This window comes from Malania oleifera, chromosome 12, assembly GCF_029873635.1.
Source record: "Malania oleifera isolate guangnan ecotype guangnan chromosome 12, ASM2987363v1, whole genome shotgun sequence".
In the NCBI taxonomy this organism is placed as follows: Eukaryota; Viridiplantae; Streptophyta; class Magnoliopsida; order Santalales; family Ximeniaceae; genus Malania; species Malania oleifera.
In genome coordinates this window covers 77,425,858-77,440,404 of record NC_080428.1, presented here as the reverse complement: position 1 = coordinate 77,440,404, position 14,547 = coordinate 77,425,858, and the positions used below count along the sequence as shown (strand labels likewise).

Below are 14,547 nucleotides of genomic sequence, written 5' to 3'. Positions count from 1 at the left end.
GGCAGGATGGCTTGTGATTAGATGCATATATCCTTATATTACAATTTCTGTCAAATAGTACCCGTTGAGAAATTTGCATTTCTCTGTTTTTCTCAAGCATTCGAGCGGAATGTTTTCTTCAACATTGTTTATACAAAGTACAAACCCTTTTATTCTCTGGTTTCATCTAGGAATTGAATGATCTTTTCTCTGGGCCTTCTTGTGCAAATTGATTGAAGCTGCAGTTAGGAGCATGGATTCCAGACCTTGGATTTGGATTTGGACAAATTTCTATACAATTTCATATTACATCTTCTTCAATCTAATAAAAATTCAAATTCAAGGCATTTGCAAATATAAGGAGAGTGAATTTGCATTTGCTTATTAGAATTGTGAATTTGCACTTTCTTGACTAGAATTGTGAATTTGCACTTCCTTGACTAGAATTGTGATTTTGCCTTCTTCTGCTTATTGTTCATTACTTCTTCTTCTTCTTATTGGCAGTGGGTTTTCTTTTTCTGCTTATTTGTTTCAGTTCTAGCTTTGAATTGATTGGGAATTTGGAATATTTGAGTTTCTATGGTTAGAATGGCGTGTCTTTGGACACACATTCTTTTTATTATATGGAAGTTCTATCATATATCCTATGAGAAAGTTGTAATTCTCTTTTTCTCAGGCATATAAGTGTAATGTTTCTTCAAATTTTTTTGTACAAACTCAATTATCCTTCTTGTGCTCATTGATAGAGTGTACTTGCATTTGCTTTATTATAAGTGACTTTGCATTTGCTTGACTAGAATTGTGATTTGCCTCGTCTCTTTTTCTTCATCTTCATGTCAATGGGTCTTCTTCTCTTCTTTCCAACTAGTTTTCATTTTAGGTAGGCTATTTTACTGTCTTATTGGTTTTAGGTTTCAATTGGTGAAATTAGACAATTGTTTTGTCTGTAGATGAAGAATTTAGTGGGAATTCCTTGCATTTGAATGATAATGACTCTTCAGTATAGTCAATGGCCAACAAGGGTAACCATCAGTACCGCATGACCTCATTTTCAAATGAATCATCTTTGGGGCTTTCAATTCTGCATGGAAATGCAAGACACCTTTCGAGGAGGTCAAGAGCTTGCCCTTGAGCTCTCTTTAGGATGCTCACTTTGTACCCAATAGGATATTAGGGTAGGTAGGCTGCTCATCCGATGTGTCTCTAAAACTAAAGTTTTTGAAATGTTTTCGGTCACATACAAATAACCAATTAGGGATCTAATATGATCATGCATCTTAGCTTGATAACACCACCATAAAATATTATTTGGATCCACGACAACATTGCTAGACATTCCAAATCCATCCCCATGTCATGTCTTCAGGCAAGTTCATGTTAATGAAATGTCCCTTCAAGACAGAACATAAAGCCAAAATCATGTTGAATGGTTACAAGACTGTAAGATTGACGCAAGGCATGAGGGGATGCCAACTCAGTATAGAAACAAAACAAAGATCACCCACAGAGTGACAAAGGCAACCTACTAATAAAAAATTGTTGACCCTTTCTTCTTTTGTTCAACTGTTTGTGTCAATGTTGTGTTATCTATCTCTAAAGGCTTTTTGGAAGTATGATGTGTTTTGATTTGCGTCACATACAAACATATAGTAAATCATAAACTAAAAAAAAAAAAAAACCTACAATGCAATGTTGTGTGTGCGCATGTGAAGAAAGGCTAATTTATTCATTCAAAAGTAAGCACCACATCGCCCACAGGCTAAGAGTAGAGAATGCATCACAATCCAAAAACCGAAAGTGGAGGACTGGAAAGCCCTGATAGCACTCTGTAAGATCATGGGCACGGCTATTCAGTTTTCTGCCAAGGGAAAAGAGCAACTATAAAATGTATTTCACGATGCAAAATCTTCTTGTCAACTAATGTTGTCATTGCATCAGAAGCCAATGTTTTTAGAATTAGATCGGTTGGGCTATTGCTCAGACTGTTTTAGAGTTAGATCGGTGAGCAAATCAGAACAGTTTTCGGCTGGACTGGTTGGGCTATTGCCCAGACTGTTTTCTGTTACTTTCCTAAAATTAAAAAGAAAAAAGTTACATACAAATTTTGAATCATTTTTAGCATAAATGGCATGTTGTTTCGGTGGTGGTGTGGTGTGTAGCAGCGTTATTAGCCCAGGTTCAATTCTAGTCTCCTGCATGCATTTAGCAAACATTTTGACCTTTTATCGTTTTTATTTTATTTTATTTTCTTCTACACCCACTGAGTGAATTCCTCATCTCCCTGTTATTTCTTAGATCACTAGTCTAAATACAGCACAAGCTGGTTCCTCATCTCTTTATCACTTCTAGTCCACGAGCCCTGAAAGAGAGTGCTGGAAGAAAAATGAGACTCAAGCAAGAAAATGAGAATACTTTCTTCTTATTCCACACGTAAATACAATGCTATACATGCTGTATTTATAACCAGATAAAAAAGAAAGATCAAGAAGAAAAACAGAAGAAGAAAGAAAAGAAGAAATAGAAAGATAAACAAAAAAACAAAATATAGCAAACTAACTAAAAAACTAAGGTTCTGTAATAGTCCCCCTCAAGATGATGTGTAGATATTATGCACATTCATCTTGGATAAAAGTACTTCAAAAATCTTAAGAGCCTAAAAGCTTGGTCATCAAATCTGCAACCTGATAAGCAGAAGGAACATGTAGAGTGGTAATAAGACCTTTTTGTAATTTCTCACGAACCAAATGGCAGTCAATTTCGAAACACATCAAATCTGCAACCTGATAAGCAGAAGGAACATGTAGAGTGGTAATAAGACCTTTTTGTAATTTCTCACAAACCAAATGGCAGTCAATTTCAATATGTTTCGTACGTTCATGATAGACTGGATTGGTTGCTATATGAAGAGCTGCTTGGTTATCACAGAATAAAAGAGCTGGTTGATGATGTTGGTGATGCAAGTTAGCAAGTAAAGCTTTGATCCAGATGATTTCGCAGACTGTAAATGCCATGGATTTATATTCAGCCTCTGCTGAAGATCGTGAGATCGTGTGTTGCTTCTTAGATTTCCAAGATACAAGAGAATCCCCAATAAAAATGCAATAGCCACTTATTGATCTTCGAGTATCAAGACAATTTGCCCAATCTGAATATGAAAAAGCTTTAATATGAACCTTTGATGAAGAAGGAAAAAATAAACCTTGTCCAAAAGCTGATTTAAGATATCTCAAAATTCTCATAGCAGCTTGTAAATGGGGCAATCGAGGGTTATCTAGAAATTGACTAAGATGATTAACAGCAAAAGTAATGTCAAGTCTGGTGTGAGTCAAATACAATAATCTGCCAATGAGTTTTCTATAAGCAGAAACATCATCTATTAATTCACCATCATCTTTAGATAACTTTGTATGAGTATCCATAGGAAATAGAACTGGTTTAGCAGTCAAGTAAACTAGACTCTGAAATGAGTTCCAAGCAATATTTTCTTTGAGATAAAGAAATACCCTTATGTGATCTAGCTATTTCCAAACCAAGAAAAAACTTTAACGACCCCAAATCCTTCAACTTAAACTCAGCACTCAGATAACTTTTAACCTTCTCAAGAGCAGCTGTATCACTACCAGCAAGTAGGATATCATCAACATAAAGCAACAAGACAACAAAAGAACCTCCTCTTGCTTGGTAAACAAAGAATAATCAGCCTTTGATTTTGAGAAACCCATTGTAAACAACACATAAGTGAATTTGGAGTTCCATTGTCTTGAAGCTTGCTTCAAGCCATATAAAGATCTTTGCAATTTACATACCCTTTTGTCCCCCTTGTTGAGATAACCTGGAGGAGGCTTCATAAAAACTTCCTCATCTAATTCCCCATATAGGAATGCATTATTAACATCTAGATGAAAGATATGCCAATTATATATTGCAGCAAGTGATAAAACACATCTCACAGTGACCATCTTTGCAACAGGTGAGAAAGTCTCAAAATAATCTAAGCCTTCCATTTGAGTATAACCTTTGGCAACAAGTCGTGCCTTGTGTCTCTCTATTAGACCATCAGAGTTATATTTAGTTTTATATACCCACTTACAACCTATAGGAGTTTTATTAGGTGGCAGTGTAGTAAGAACCCAAGTGTTATTCATTTCTAAAGCAGATAATTCTGCAGACATAGCAACTTTCCAATGAGCATGTTGAACAGCTTGGTGATAAAATAAAGGTTCAAAATCAGAAGAAATAGCAATAGAAAAAACTCTATGTGAGTCAGATAATTTAGAGTAAGAAAGGACATCAGATATACTATGTTTATTACCTGAAACAGGAGTAGGATCCCTGGTAGAGGATTGAGAAGTAGAAGTAGCTAGGTTGCAATGATAGGATTGCAGATAACCAGGCATTCTGTGCTGTCGAGTTGATTGTCTCAAAGGTGGAAATTGATTTTCATCATGTAAAGGTAAATCTATATTAAGTGGAACAACTGGAACAGGAGGAGAATTTACTGAATGCAATGGTTTAGGATGAGTTATATTCTCACTACAATCTGAAACTGGTTTTGGAAGAACTAAAGAACTTTTTGAAGTGATATTTGACTGAGAAGAAATGTCATGTCCAAAAAACTTATTGAAACCATATACAAAAGGAAATATTGATTCATGAAAAATGACATCTCTAGAAACAAAGAATGTTTGCTGTTCCAAATCATAAAGTTTGTAGCCCTTTATGCCAAATGGGTATCCTATAAACATACATCTTCTTGCCCTTGGAGAAAATTTTGATCTGTTTTTGGTAAGTGTTGATGCATAACATAAGCAACCAAAAACTTTTAAATGATTATATGCTGGAACTGACTTGTATAAAATTTCATATGGAGATTTGTTATTCAAAATGAAAGATGGAATTCTATTAATAAGATAAGTTGCAGTAAGTACACATTCTCCCTAGAAAATTAAAGGTATGTTTGATTGAAATTTTAATGCTCTTGCTACATTTAATATATGCTGATGTTTTCTCTCAACTATAGAATTTTGTTGAGGGGTTTCTACACATGATACTTGATGTAAAATTCCTTTTGATTGAAAAAAAATTGTCATTTTGAATTCTAAACCATTGTCAGATCTTACACATCTAATTTTTATCTGAAATTGTGTTTCAACTTGATTGTAAAAAGCAATAAAAATATGTTGAACTTCAGATTTTGTTTTCATTAAGTAGATCCAAGTAAATCTAGAATCATCATCCACTAAGGTAAGAAAATATCTAGAACCATTATGAGTTGGAACAGAAAAAGGCCCCCATATATCAGCATGCACAAGATTGAAAGAAAAACTTTTATTATATGAATGAATCTCAAAAGGAAGCCTTTTCTGTTTGGCTAGAGGACAAACTGTACAATGATCAACAAGTTTGTCTGAAAAACTAATATCTGATACATTTCTTGAAAGAAAAAACAATCGAGACATAGAAGGATGTCCTAATCTACTATGCCAAATTTTAGAATTTGTGACAGAATTCACAATCTTTGATTTTGGTGAAAACTCAACAGCATGAACACTTGATTGCTGTAATATGTATAACCCAGCAAATTTCCTAGCAATCCCAATCATCTTCCATGGGGTAAATTCCTGAATAAAACAAACATCAGGTAAGAAAATAACAGTGCATTTTTTGAGATGAAACAAGCTTGCTAACCGAAAGCAAATTATAAGAGAAAGATAGTACACAAAGTACATCTTTGAGGATTAAATTTTCAGATAATTTGACTGTACCAAGATGAGTGACTGGTACAGTATTTCCATTTGGAAGTATAACAGTGGTATTTAAAGATTTTGTTATGGAAGTAAAAAAATTAATGGAATGAACAATGTGATTTGTAGCACCAGTGTCTACAATCTAATGATTCTGAGATATTGATGAACAACTTGAAGAAAAACTTGAAAGAACCATACCTTGAGTGTTGTTTTGTGAAGGAATATTAGAAACAACATTGGCTGCTTGATGATGGATGGTTTCATTAGATTGTGAGTGGATTAAGGCTAACAATTTCTGACAATCCTCTTGAGAGAAAGGCAACTTATTATGAGATTCAAAGGTTGTATCAATAGATTGGTTTGTGACTTGATTAATTGATGGAGACTTTCCTTTCTGCCGAGAAGTAAATTTAAATCCTGGAGGATAGCCATGTATCTTGTAACACTTATCAACCGTATGATTGTTCAATCCACAATGAGTGCAAAATAATTTGGCTCTCCTTTGCTGCTGATTTCCAGGAACAAATTTGTAACCTGATGAATTTGCTTCTTGCATTTTACTCATGAAAGCAACACTGTCAATTGCTCCAGTTTTGCTTTATTTCTCTTTGTTTCTCTTCTTGAACCATTAAGGAAAAAACTTTGTCTATTCCTAGTAAAGGTTCCATCATCAAAATCTGCCCTCTAACATGAGAAAAAACTTCATTCAATCCCATCAAAAACTGAATAACATGTTGTTTATCTTGATATTTCAAAAACTCCCGAATAGCATCACAGGTACAGGTTCTTAAAACACCACAAGAACAAGTGGGAATTTGATTATAATCAACCAATTCATCCCATAAAGACTTGAATTTTGTATAGTAATCTCTTACCGACATATCTTCTTGAGTTAGTATTGATAAATCTTTCTGAAGTTGGAAAATTCTTGGCCCATTTCCCTGTGTAAATCTGTTCTTGAGATCTTGCCACATATCTTTGGCTGTTCTGGAGCAAATGATGCTGGCTCCAATTTCTCTTGACACTGAGCTGATGATCCAAGAAGACACCATATTATTGCATCTTTCCCATAAAGCAATCGAAGCATCTGCTATTGATGGTTGAGTTATAGTACCATTCACAAACCCAATTTTATTCTTTGCCTTCAAAGCCATCATCATGGATCTGCTCCATGTATGATAATTCTCCCCAGTGAGAACATTTGAAACTAGCATTGTACCCGAAGAATCACCACTCTGCAAGTGGTACGAATTTTCTTCAATTGTATTATTCATTGAAATAGAAGAAGTGGACATGGCAGTGTCTCTTTTCAGTTTTCTTGCTCTGATACCATGAAACAGAGTGTTGGAAGAAAAATGAGACTCAAGCAAGAAAATGAGAATACTTCTTCTTATTCCACATGTAAATACAATGCTATACATGCTGTATTTATAACCAGATAAAAAAGAAAGATCAAGAAGAAAAACAGAAGAAGAAAGAAAAAAGAAATAGAAAGATAAACAGAAAAACAAAATATAGCAAACTAACTAAAAAACTAACTAAGGTTCTGTAATAAGCCCCAATAGAGCCAACATATCTTACAACCACTTTAAGATTCAAGAATTGGGGACTGGTTGGTTGTGTGTTGGTGGTGCTCCCAAAGAAGAAGAAGGCGTGCGCACAGTCCATTCCATGCCTGCCCACGGCTGTCATGGTGGCAACCCTTTGGCTTGCTGGAGGTAATGCTGTGAGCTTGTGGCGGCCATTGACAACAGCTCTCTGGCTCCTCCCAAGTCTCCTCAAAGGCTAAAGACAGAAGTATCTTAAACAAAGAAATAGAAATTTTATAACACAACGCTCAAATTACAAATTGGGGAAGGAGACTTTGTACCTGGTCCAGAGACTGGGCTGCTTTGGTCAGCCAGGCCATTCGTTCTGGACAATTCACACTAAGCCACAAGAACCTTGGTTTCAGCGTTTGACCTATATCGGAAAGGTGCTCGAGTCCCGGCCTAACCAGTTAAGCTAGCTGAACTGATCCAATCCGGTTTTCAAGACCTTGTCAAAAGGCATGAAAGGTGAAGTATTGCCATTTCAAGTAGACATCGGCTTTGCCTAAAAAAAAAAAGAAAAAAAAAGACATGAGCATTGCATTATCATAATATAGCTTTATTTGACTAAATAATTATTTGGTCATTGTGATTGTAAGCTCAAGTATTAAAAATTCAAGAAAGTTCCTAGAACATCAACCAAGTGGTGGCCGACACCACGTTTTGGGCGGAAATCACTTGTTAGTGCAAGGAATTGTCATCAAATTCTCTATAATAAGAACTAGTTGCGAAGTGGAGAAAGAGAGCACTCATTATTTTGAAAGAGGGGGGTGGGGGGGGGAGGAGGATTCATTGCACGGAGAGGGAGTCAACCTTTAGTGGGCCCTCTATTCCCCTAGCGCATTTAATCTCTTGAAAATACCTTGACAACCAACTTATTGCATGCTCCAGTCTCATATATGAATGTATGACCAAGATCCAAACAAATAGGCTTTGGAAATGCCTAGGGTTTTTGCCAGTCCAAACCAAACAAGAGTCATCAAGAGCAAGAAGTATTTAACATGACATCCTCCTTGCTCAAATGCAGCTCTATGACTACCCCACTTAAATTCCGATAAACTGAAGTTTGCTGCAAAAAAGTTGAGATTCTAATGAAGGCCTCTTGCTCATAACATGGAATTTTCTTATATTCATATTAAAATCCATTGGAACAATAGAACTTCGTGAGTTAGATACAAAAATGTTCTACTACTTAGTTTCTCAGTTCTTATAAATGGCATCCAAAGGCTTTTTCAAGGGAATAAGACAAGGCTTTGTAATGTGTTACTAATATTAGTTTCTCAATCCTTATAAATGGTTCCATAAGGCTTTTTAAAATGTGTTGAGGGAATATTCAAATGTGTGGAGGGAATAAGACAAGGTGACAGTTTACCCCCGTCTTTTTGTAATGACCATGAAAGTTCTCACTTGATACGTGTATGTTGCTGTCAGTGAGAGTTTTTCTCATAGTAAATGCAGTAAATTAGATCTTGTTAATCAAAATGATGAGGTTGCAATGTAACAAAGCAAACATGAAATGTACTCTGTTATCTTTGAACAAGACAACCAGGAAATCATTTACATCCTTGGTTGGTTTCCAAAATGTCATCTACACGTCATATACTCCCCCCTCCCCCTGAAAAAAAACAAAAAACCAAAAAAACAAAACAAAAAATAGTTGGGGAAAATGATTTTGAACTCCTCATTGAGAGAATATCTTTCAAAATATATGACTAGATTCATAAGTTCCTCACATATATAGGAAATTGCAGATCTATGCCTATTTTTATAAAACCTTCTGGGAGATCTTATCGAAACTTGTGCTTAAAGAACTAGAAGAAAATACTCGAGGACTTTTTTATTTTATTTTTTATAGGAATGATTAGAAGACTTAGAATTGCAAAATTGAATGGAAGGAAGTTTGTAAAACAAACCTCTAAAAGAGACCTTGTTTCAAACCATCCTTAGAATGGAGTGATATAACAACAACCAAATTCCTATGAATCTTTGTACGCCTCAAAATCCTTCTTATGAATCACCCAGATTCATATATATAGGCTAAAAGGGAAGAGCAAGGATCCTCTCCGTCTCGCAACAAGCCTACCTAAAAGTCCTATTAACCAACCATTAAGAACCTGTAATAGGAAAGAATTTTGGATGCTTACTTTACCCGATTAGCCTATGTAAATAAATTTAAGGTGAGAACTTTGTGTAAACATTCCGCAATAACTTCATAACAATCATTTTTGGTATTTTTTACTTTTTATTTCTTTCATTTTCTTGATGTACATGCTGAAAATATACTCTCTCAACACCCTTGACAAAAAATATAAAAAATAAATACATGTTGTGTACACAAAAAAAAAGAAAAAGAAAAAAAAATACACGAGAGGAACAAAAACCATGAAAAAAAAATTTTGATATTTGCTTTTATTTTTATTTTCCAGTGGAAACAACATATTAGGCCAAATAAATTTCACATTAGAGATAATTTATTTATTATTTCATACTTTTAAAGATTTTCAAATTGGAAACAAATCAAACCTTAAGTTTCACATACATGAATTTTTGTTCTTCAGTATATACTACTAGATTTATTGTAAAAATTGGTGAAAAAGAATTCATATAACCCATGGAGACTGAAATTTAAAACTTGACTTTTTTATTGTTGTATGATAAAAGTGTTAAACATTTTTTTTTATTTTAATATATAAATTTTTTTTGGAATATAGTGCCATTACTCATTGAGTCTAACAGAGAGTCATGGGTGGCTATGACCCTACACGCTAACCAAAATCCAGCTGCTATGGAGACGTCAGACGGGAGAGGGAAGGCAGAGGCTTCTGCATTAATAAGCTAGAGAACACAAATAAAAGGAGGACCGAATTATGATTGGGGGAGAACGGGACCCCTGGCTCTCCCCTTATCATCAATTTTATTTTACCTGTTTCAACAAAGACAAATCCTGAAGATGCCACTTTTCCTTCTTCAGCTATCCTTCTGGAAATTCCCCCCTTCCGTCACCTATGGCAACTCCATTGCACTTTCACTTTCGAAACAGATGGAGGGACAGTTAATATGCAGAAAACAACTCAAGCCGGTGAACTGAGGAGTTGAGAGCTTAAGTGCTGGTGACATGAAATTTAACAAGCATAAGTAGAGAAGGGGAAATATAAATATATAGGCAATTAATTGGTTGCAGGTCATGCAGCTGGGACTGTAATCCACAGAAAAGCAAACTGCAATGCTTGAATATGTAGTCCACATTAAGAATTGTTTCTTTTAGCCAAACAGGATATTAAAAAAGGCCAATGTTTGATTGTTGACGACCTCTAATTAACCCCTATACAATTTTCCCCTAGTTAGCTTCTTTCAGGAAAACCCAAGTCCTCCTTTCTTGAATTCTTCCTCCCTCTCTCTCTCTCTCTGTGACAACAGACACATGCACAGTTGCAGAGCATGTCAACGCTTGATCATCAAGATCAGATTTGCTATGTACAATGTGGGTTATGCACCATCATCCTAGTGGTATGGGTTGCATCGATCCATTTTTTTTTTTTAGGTGCTAGTAACTTGAGTTTTTGTTTATATATGTATTTCATATTTGTCCATGTGCCTTTTCTCTTCTTACTGTGTCTCTTTAATTTTCTCAAACATATGTAGGTTAGTGTCCCAAGTAGCTGCTTGTCCATGGTCAGGGTCCCGGTCCGATGTGGCCGATGTATGGGCATCCTCTCTGTAAACATGACCAAAGCTTCCTTTGCCCCTCTTCGGCCCTTTCCTTCTCTAAACCAAGCTGAGGTACGAAACTTGGTTCTTAATTTAAGTTTTTCTTGTATTGTTCTTTTCCTAATTCCTTTTTTTTTTTTTTACCATGATTCGATCACATGTGTGTATAATGTATGTATGTCTCAGTTGAAAGATCAGGAAAGTTGTCCTGAAGAGAAGGAGGCTCAGGAAGCTTTTAAGAATCGCTGCTTGTCAATGGTGGCCGCTTCAAACACTGAAGATGGTGATATAGTAGTACCTACGAATCCCGTCATTAACAAACGTAGGATGCTCAGATTTTCATTAGTTAATGTCCAAAGTACTTGTTGTGTGTGTGTGTGTGTGTGTGTATATATATATATATTTGTTCCTCTTGTGATTTTGGTTCAGTTACTTTGCTATAGACCAGGAAAAGAGAAAACGACCTTCAACAGCGTATAACAACTTCATCAGGTGAGGAAATTATTTTTTTTAAGTGAAGGCCTAAACAATTTGTGGGTGGGTTTTGAAATTTTTAGTTTGAAGCTTTTATGAAAATTGATGTTCATGCATTCATGGCAGAGAAGAGATTAGGAGGCTGAAGGCTCAATGCCCCAACATGACTCACAAAGAGGCCTTCAGACTGGCTCCAAAAAATGTAAGTGATCAACCATTGATGTCGGTTGATATTTATTAATTAATTAATGAACTGCGAGTAAACCTAGCTACTTTATTAATATTAATGTACAGAACTGATACATTGATCTGTATATTCACCTGATAATCAAAGTTTTGACATGTTTGGACACTTTCAGTGGGCACTACATCGACCAAAGGAGAGAGGGAAAGAGTTGCAGTGAGGGAACACTAATTGAGGTAATGATTTTATATATGATGATGAATTAATCTTACCCGCTTCCAATGCATTTTACTGTTGTAGATTATGATTAAGCTTCGACAATGTCGATTAACATTTGATTACTATTATAGCTTTCGAGGAAACATGCATCCCCTAATTGTTGCAAAGGCTAATTTACCTAAGATTGGTCCACACTTATTTTCTTGGACTTCAATTCAGTCACTAACTATGAATAGAAATGTCAAATTAATTAACAAGACACCCCTTCAATTATTGATGTTTGAAAATGCAATTGAGCCACAAAAATGGGAAGGTGACTTTTCTGATGAAAAAGATTGCAGGTCCATGAAGAAGGCAAAGGTTTGTCGAAAGAAAAGCCTGAAACTAGCTAGGCAAACCCACATGGCCGGGCAAAGAAACTCTATCTCTTACAGTAAAGAGGAGGGCCAATTGACTATATTGCCTAAGAGAAAATTCAATTATATCTCAACGACTAGCTGCTTAATTAGTTATATGTTGAAGGTTGTTGTGTTTTTATTTCTCTCAGGGAAAATTCTACGGATCGGTTAGTTGAGTTTCATTAATTAAATGGGGGCATGATCAGTTTGCTTATGCTTGTCTAATTTCATTGCAGAAAACTAAAAGCTAACTGGTTTAAAAGGGTTGGTCTCTGATATATTTTTGTGAAGTAGAAACTAAAAATAGCTTTGTTGATCCTAGTAGGTTTGACATGCTGATCACAACTAATATTTAGTGGTCGTTGTTCATATATAACTTCATATGTATTAATTTGGAATAATATTTCACATGCATATATAAGATAAACCTAGCTACAGCAGTCTCTTAATTAACTAATATTCTACTAAATGTGCACAAAAAACTAATACCAGTAAAAATTATGCAATGATCTCTTCGGATCATCATGCATATATATACATGTATATATATAGCCGCAGGTTCTTAATATATGATTTCCAATATTAATGCTTCCTTCTTGCAGACCATGGTGCCTTATGGTACTGGAAGTGTCTTCTTCCTGAAATTTTATTAAAATGCAATTAAGTACTGGTCAAATAGGTAAGCTACTGTGAAAATTTACATATGAGAACACATTCAATACTTATATATATACTCAATATTTAAGTGAAATACTTATACAGCATGAACACAGCAACATGTAGATTCAGTAAGAATAGAGCATATATATATATATATATATATAGAAAAGGCACATATATAGCCTTTTGTATCTTGTATATCTTGAGTCATATACTCTTACTCATCAAATGTTATTATTATTATTATAGATGAAAAGTTAGGGGGCTTACTAGATATCAATGAAGGAGGCCTGCAGCTGGGAGAACTGCTATGGAAATATGCTCTAAAGAAGTCCTTGTTTTCTTTTAGTAGCTCTCTCCATACTGCATACGGCCCCCAAATTGATCCATAAAATATATAAACCAGTTAGTTGTTGGGAGTAAACTAATGAAAATCTGAGTAAATTAAAAAAGAATTTTGGGTGGGGGTTGGGGGGGGGGGGGGGGAAGAGAGAGAGAGAGAAGGAGAAACCAGTAAGAGTGATGAGGGGCTGAATGCTGGCATGGTGTGCAAGAGCATTGATGCACTGGTCTCGGCTCATGTTAAGGATCAAGCACCTCTCTATGAGATATTGAACCTGTAATTCAATTCCAGCCCATGCAAATTAAAAAAATGCCTCAGTTGGTTTTAATCATTTTTCATAAAAATAAAATAAAATAATAATAATAATAATAATAAAGCTAAAAATTTCCATCATATACAGTTCTAATGTTGAAAACATATAGATATACTCATTTTGTGATATATAGTTGAAACATACAAGTAGTAATGAGACCAAAAACTAATGCATGTGTTCCCCAGGCCCAGAGTACGTATTCTTCTTGACCTTTTGTTGTCATCTCAGAGAGAGAGAGAGAGAGAGAGAGAGAGAGATATACCATTCTAATGTAGTGATGTGGGTGGCAATGCAAACAAGGAAGTAAGTTATGAGGATGATACATTCTGCTAATAGACAAAACGAGGAAAGATTAATGAGGAAACTAGGAATATAAAATAGGTTGATTGATGAGAAAAGAAGCCAACACAGAGAGAGAGAGAGAGAGAAAGCAAAAGGCGCCGGGGGCCGCCGGGGGGGGGGGGGGGGGGGGGGGGGGGGGAGGCTGGCTAGGAAGATATTTGCAGAAAGGGCCTATATATAGATAGATAGACAAATAAAACAAATGAAAAAAATGGAGGAGGTGGTTATCCACAGATATCGGCAGTGAAGGGCCAAAAAAGCGCTAGCAATCCAGAAGATATGGTCCATATGGATTGGCCTCATCTAACAGATAAGAGAGAACGTACGAACGCATGTCGCACGCAGAGACATATATAGAGAGAGATCCATGGTTAATTTTCATTTTACAAATCTCTCGTGATGCATACCAGTGTGGGGATTGGGATGAGGATGAGCTTTGATTGACGATGACGCCTTCTCCGTGGCAGAACCTTAAGCCACTGAACTCTAAATCATATACTCATATACAATCACTCCCATTGCTCCATCGATCTCCTACGCCTTAGCTATAATGGCTATTTGGGTCCCCCACCAGCTTAAATTCCTACCCCC

At 35.6% G+C, this 14,547-nt stretch overlaps 3 protein-coding genes across 3 annotated transcripts; 1 reads left to right on the top strand and 2 right to left on the bottom strand.

Moving 5' to 3' along the window:
- Positions 1-7,098: 7,098 nt before the first annotated feature.
- On the bottom strand, positions 7,099-7,820 carry LOC131145208 (uncharacterized). The gene is made up of 2 exons (XM_058094353.1): positions 7,597-7,820; positions 7,099-7,511 (listed from the first exon to the last, which is right to left on the bottom strand). Exons 1-2 carry the CDS (start codon positions 7,633-7,635, stop codon positions 7,179-7,181), a joined length of 372 nt encoding a protein of 123 aa, XP_057950336.1. The 5' UTR covers positions 7,636-7,820; the 3' UTR covers positions 7,099-7,178.
- A 2,889-nt stretch (positions 7,821-10,709) lies between these two features.
- On the top strand, positions 10,710-12,523 carry LOC131145207 (axial regulator YABBY 4). The gene is made up of 7 exons (XM_058094352.1): positions 10,710-10,822; positions 10,958-11,095; positions 11,210-11,345; positions 11,467-11,515; positions 11,624-11,699; positions 11,857-11,917; positions 12,235-12,523. The coding sequence occupies exons 1-6, from the start codon at positions 10,754-10,756 to the stop codon at positions 11,899-11,901; spliced, it is 513 nt and encodes a 170-aa protein (XP_057950335.1). The 5' UTR covers positions 10,710-10,753; the 3' UTR covers positions 11,902-11,917; positions 12,235-12,523.
- Positions 12,524-12,667: 144 nt separating this feature from the next.
- Positions 12,668-14,104, bottom strand: LOC131145209 (uncharacterized). The gene is made up of 4 exons (XM_058094354.1): positions 13,877-14,104; positions 13,470-13,575; positions 13,229-13,321; positions 12,668-12,936 (listed from the first exon to the last, which is right to left on the bottom strand). The coding sequence occupies exons 1-4, from the start codon at positions 13,937-13,939 to the stop codon at positions 12,881-12,883; spliced, it is 318 nt and encodes a 105-aa protein (XP_057950337.1). The 5' UTR covers positions 13,940-14,104; the 3' UTR covers positions 12,668-12,880.
- Between the last annotated feature and the right edge of the window lie 443 nt (positions 14,105-14,547).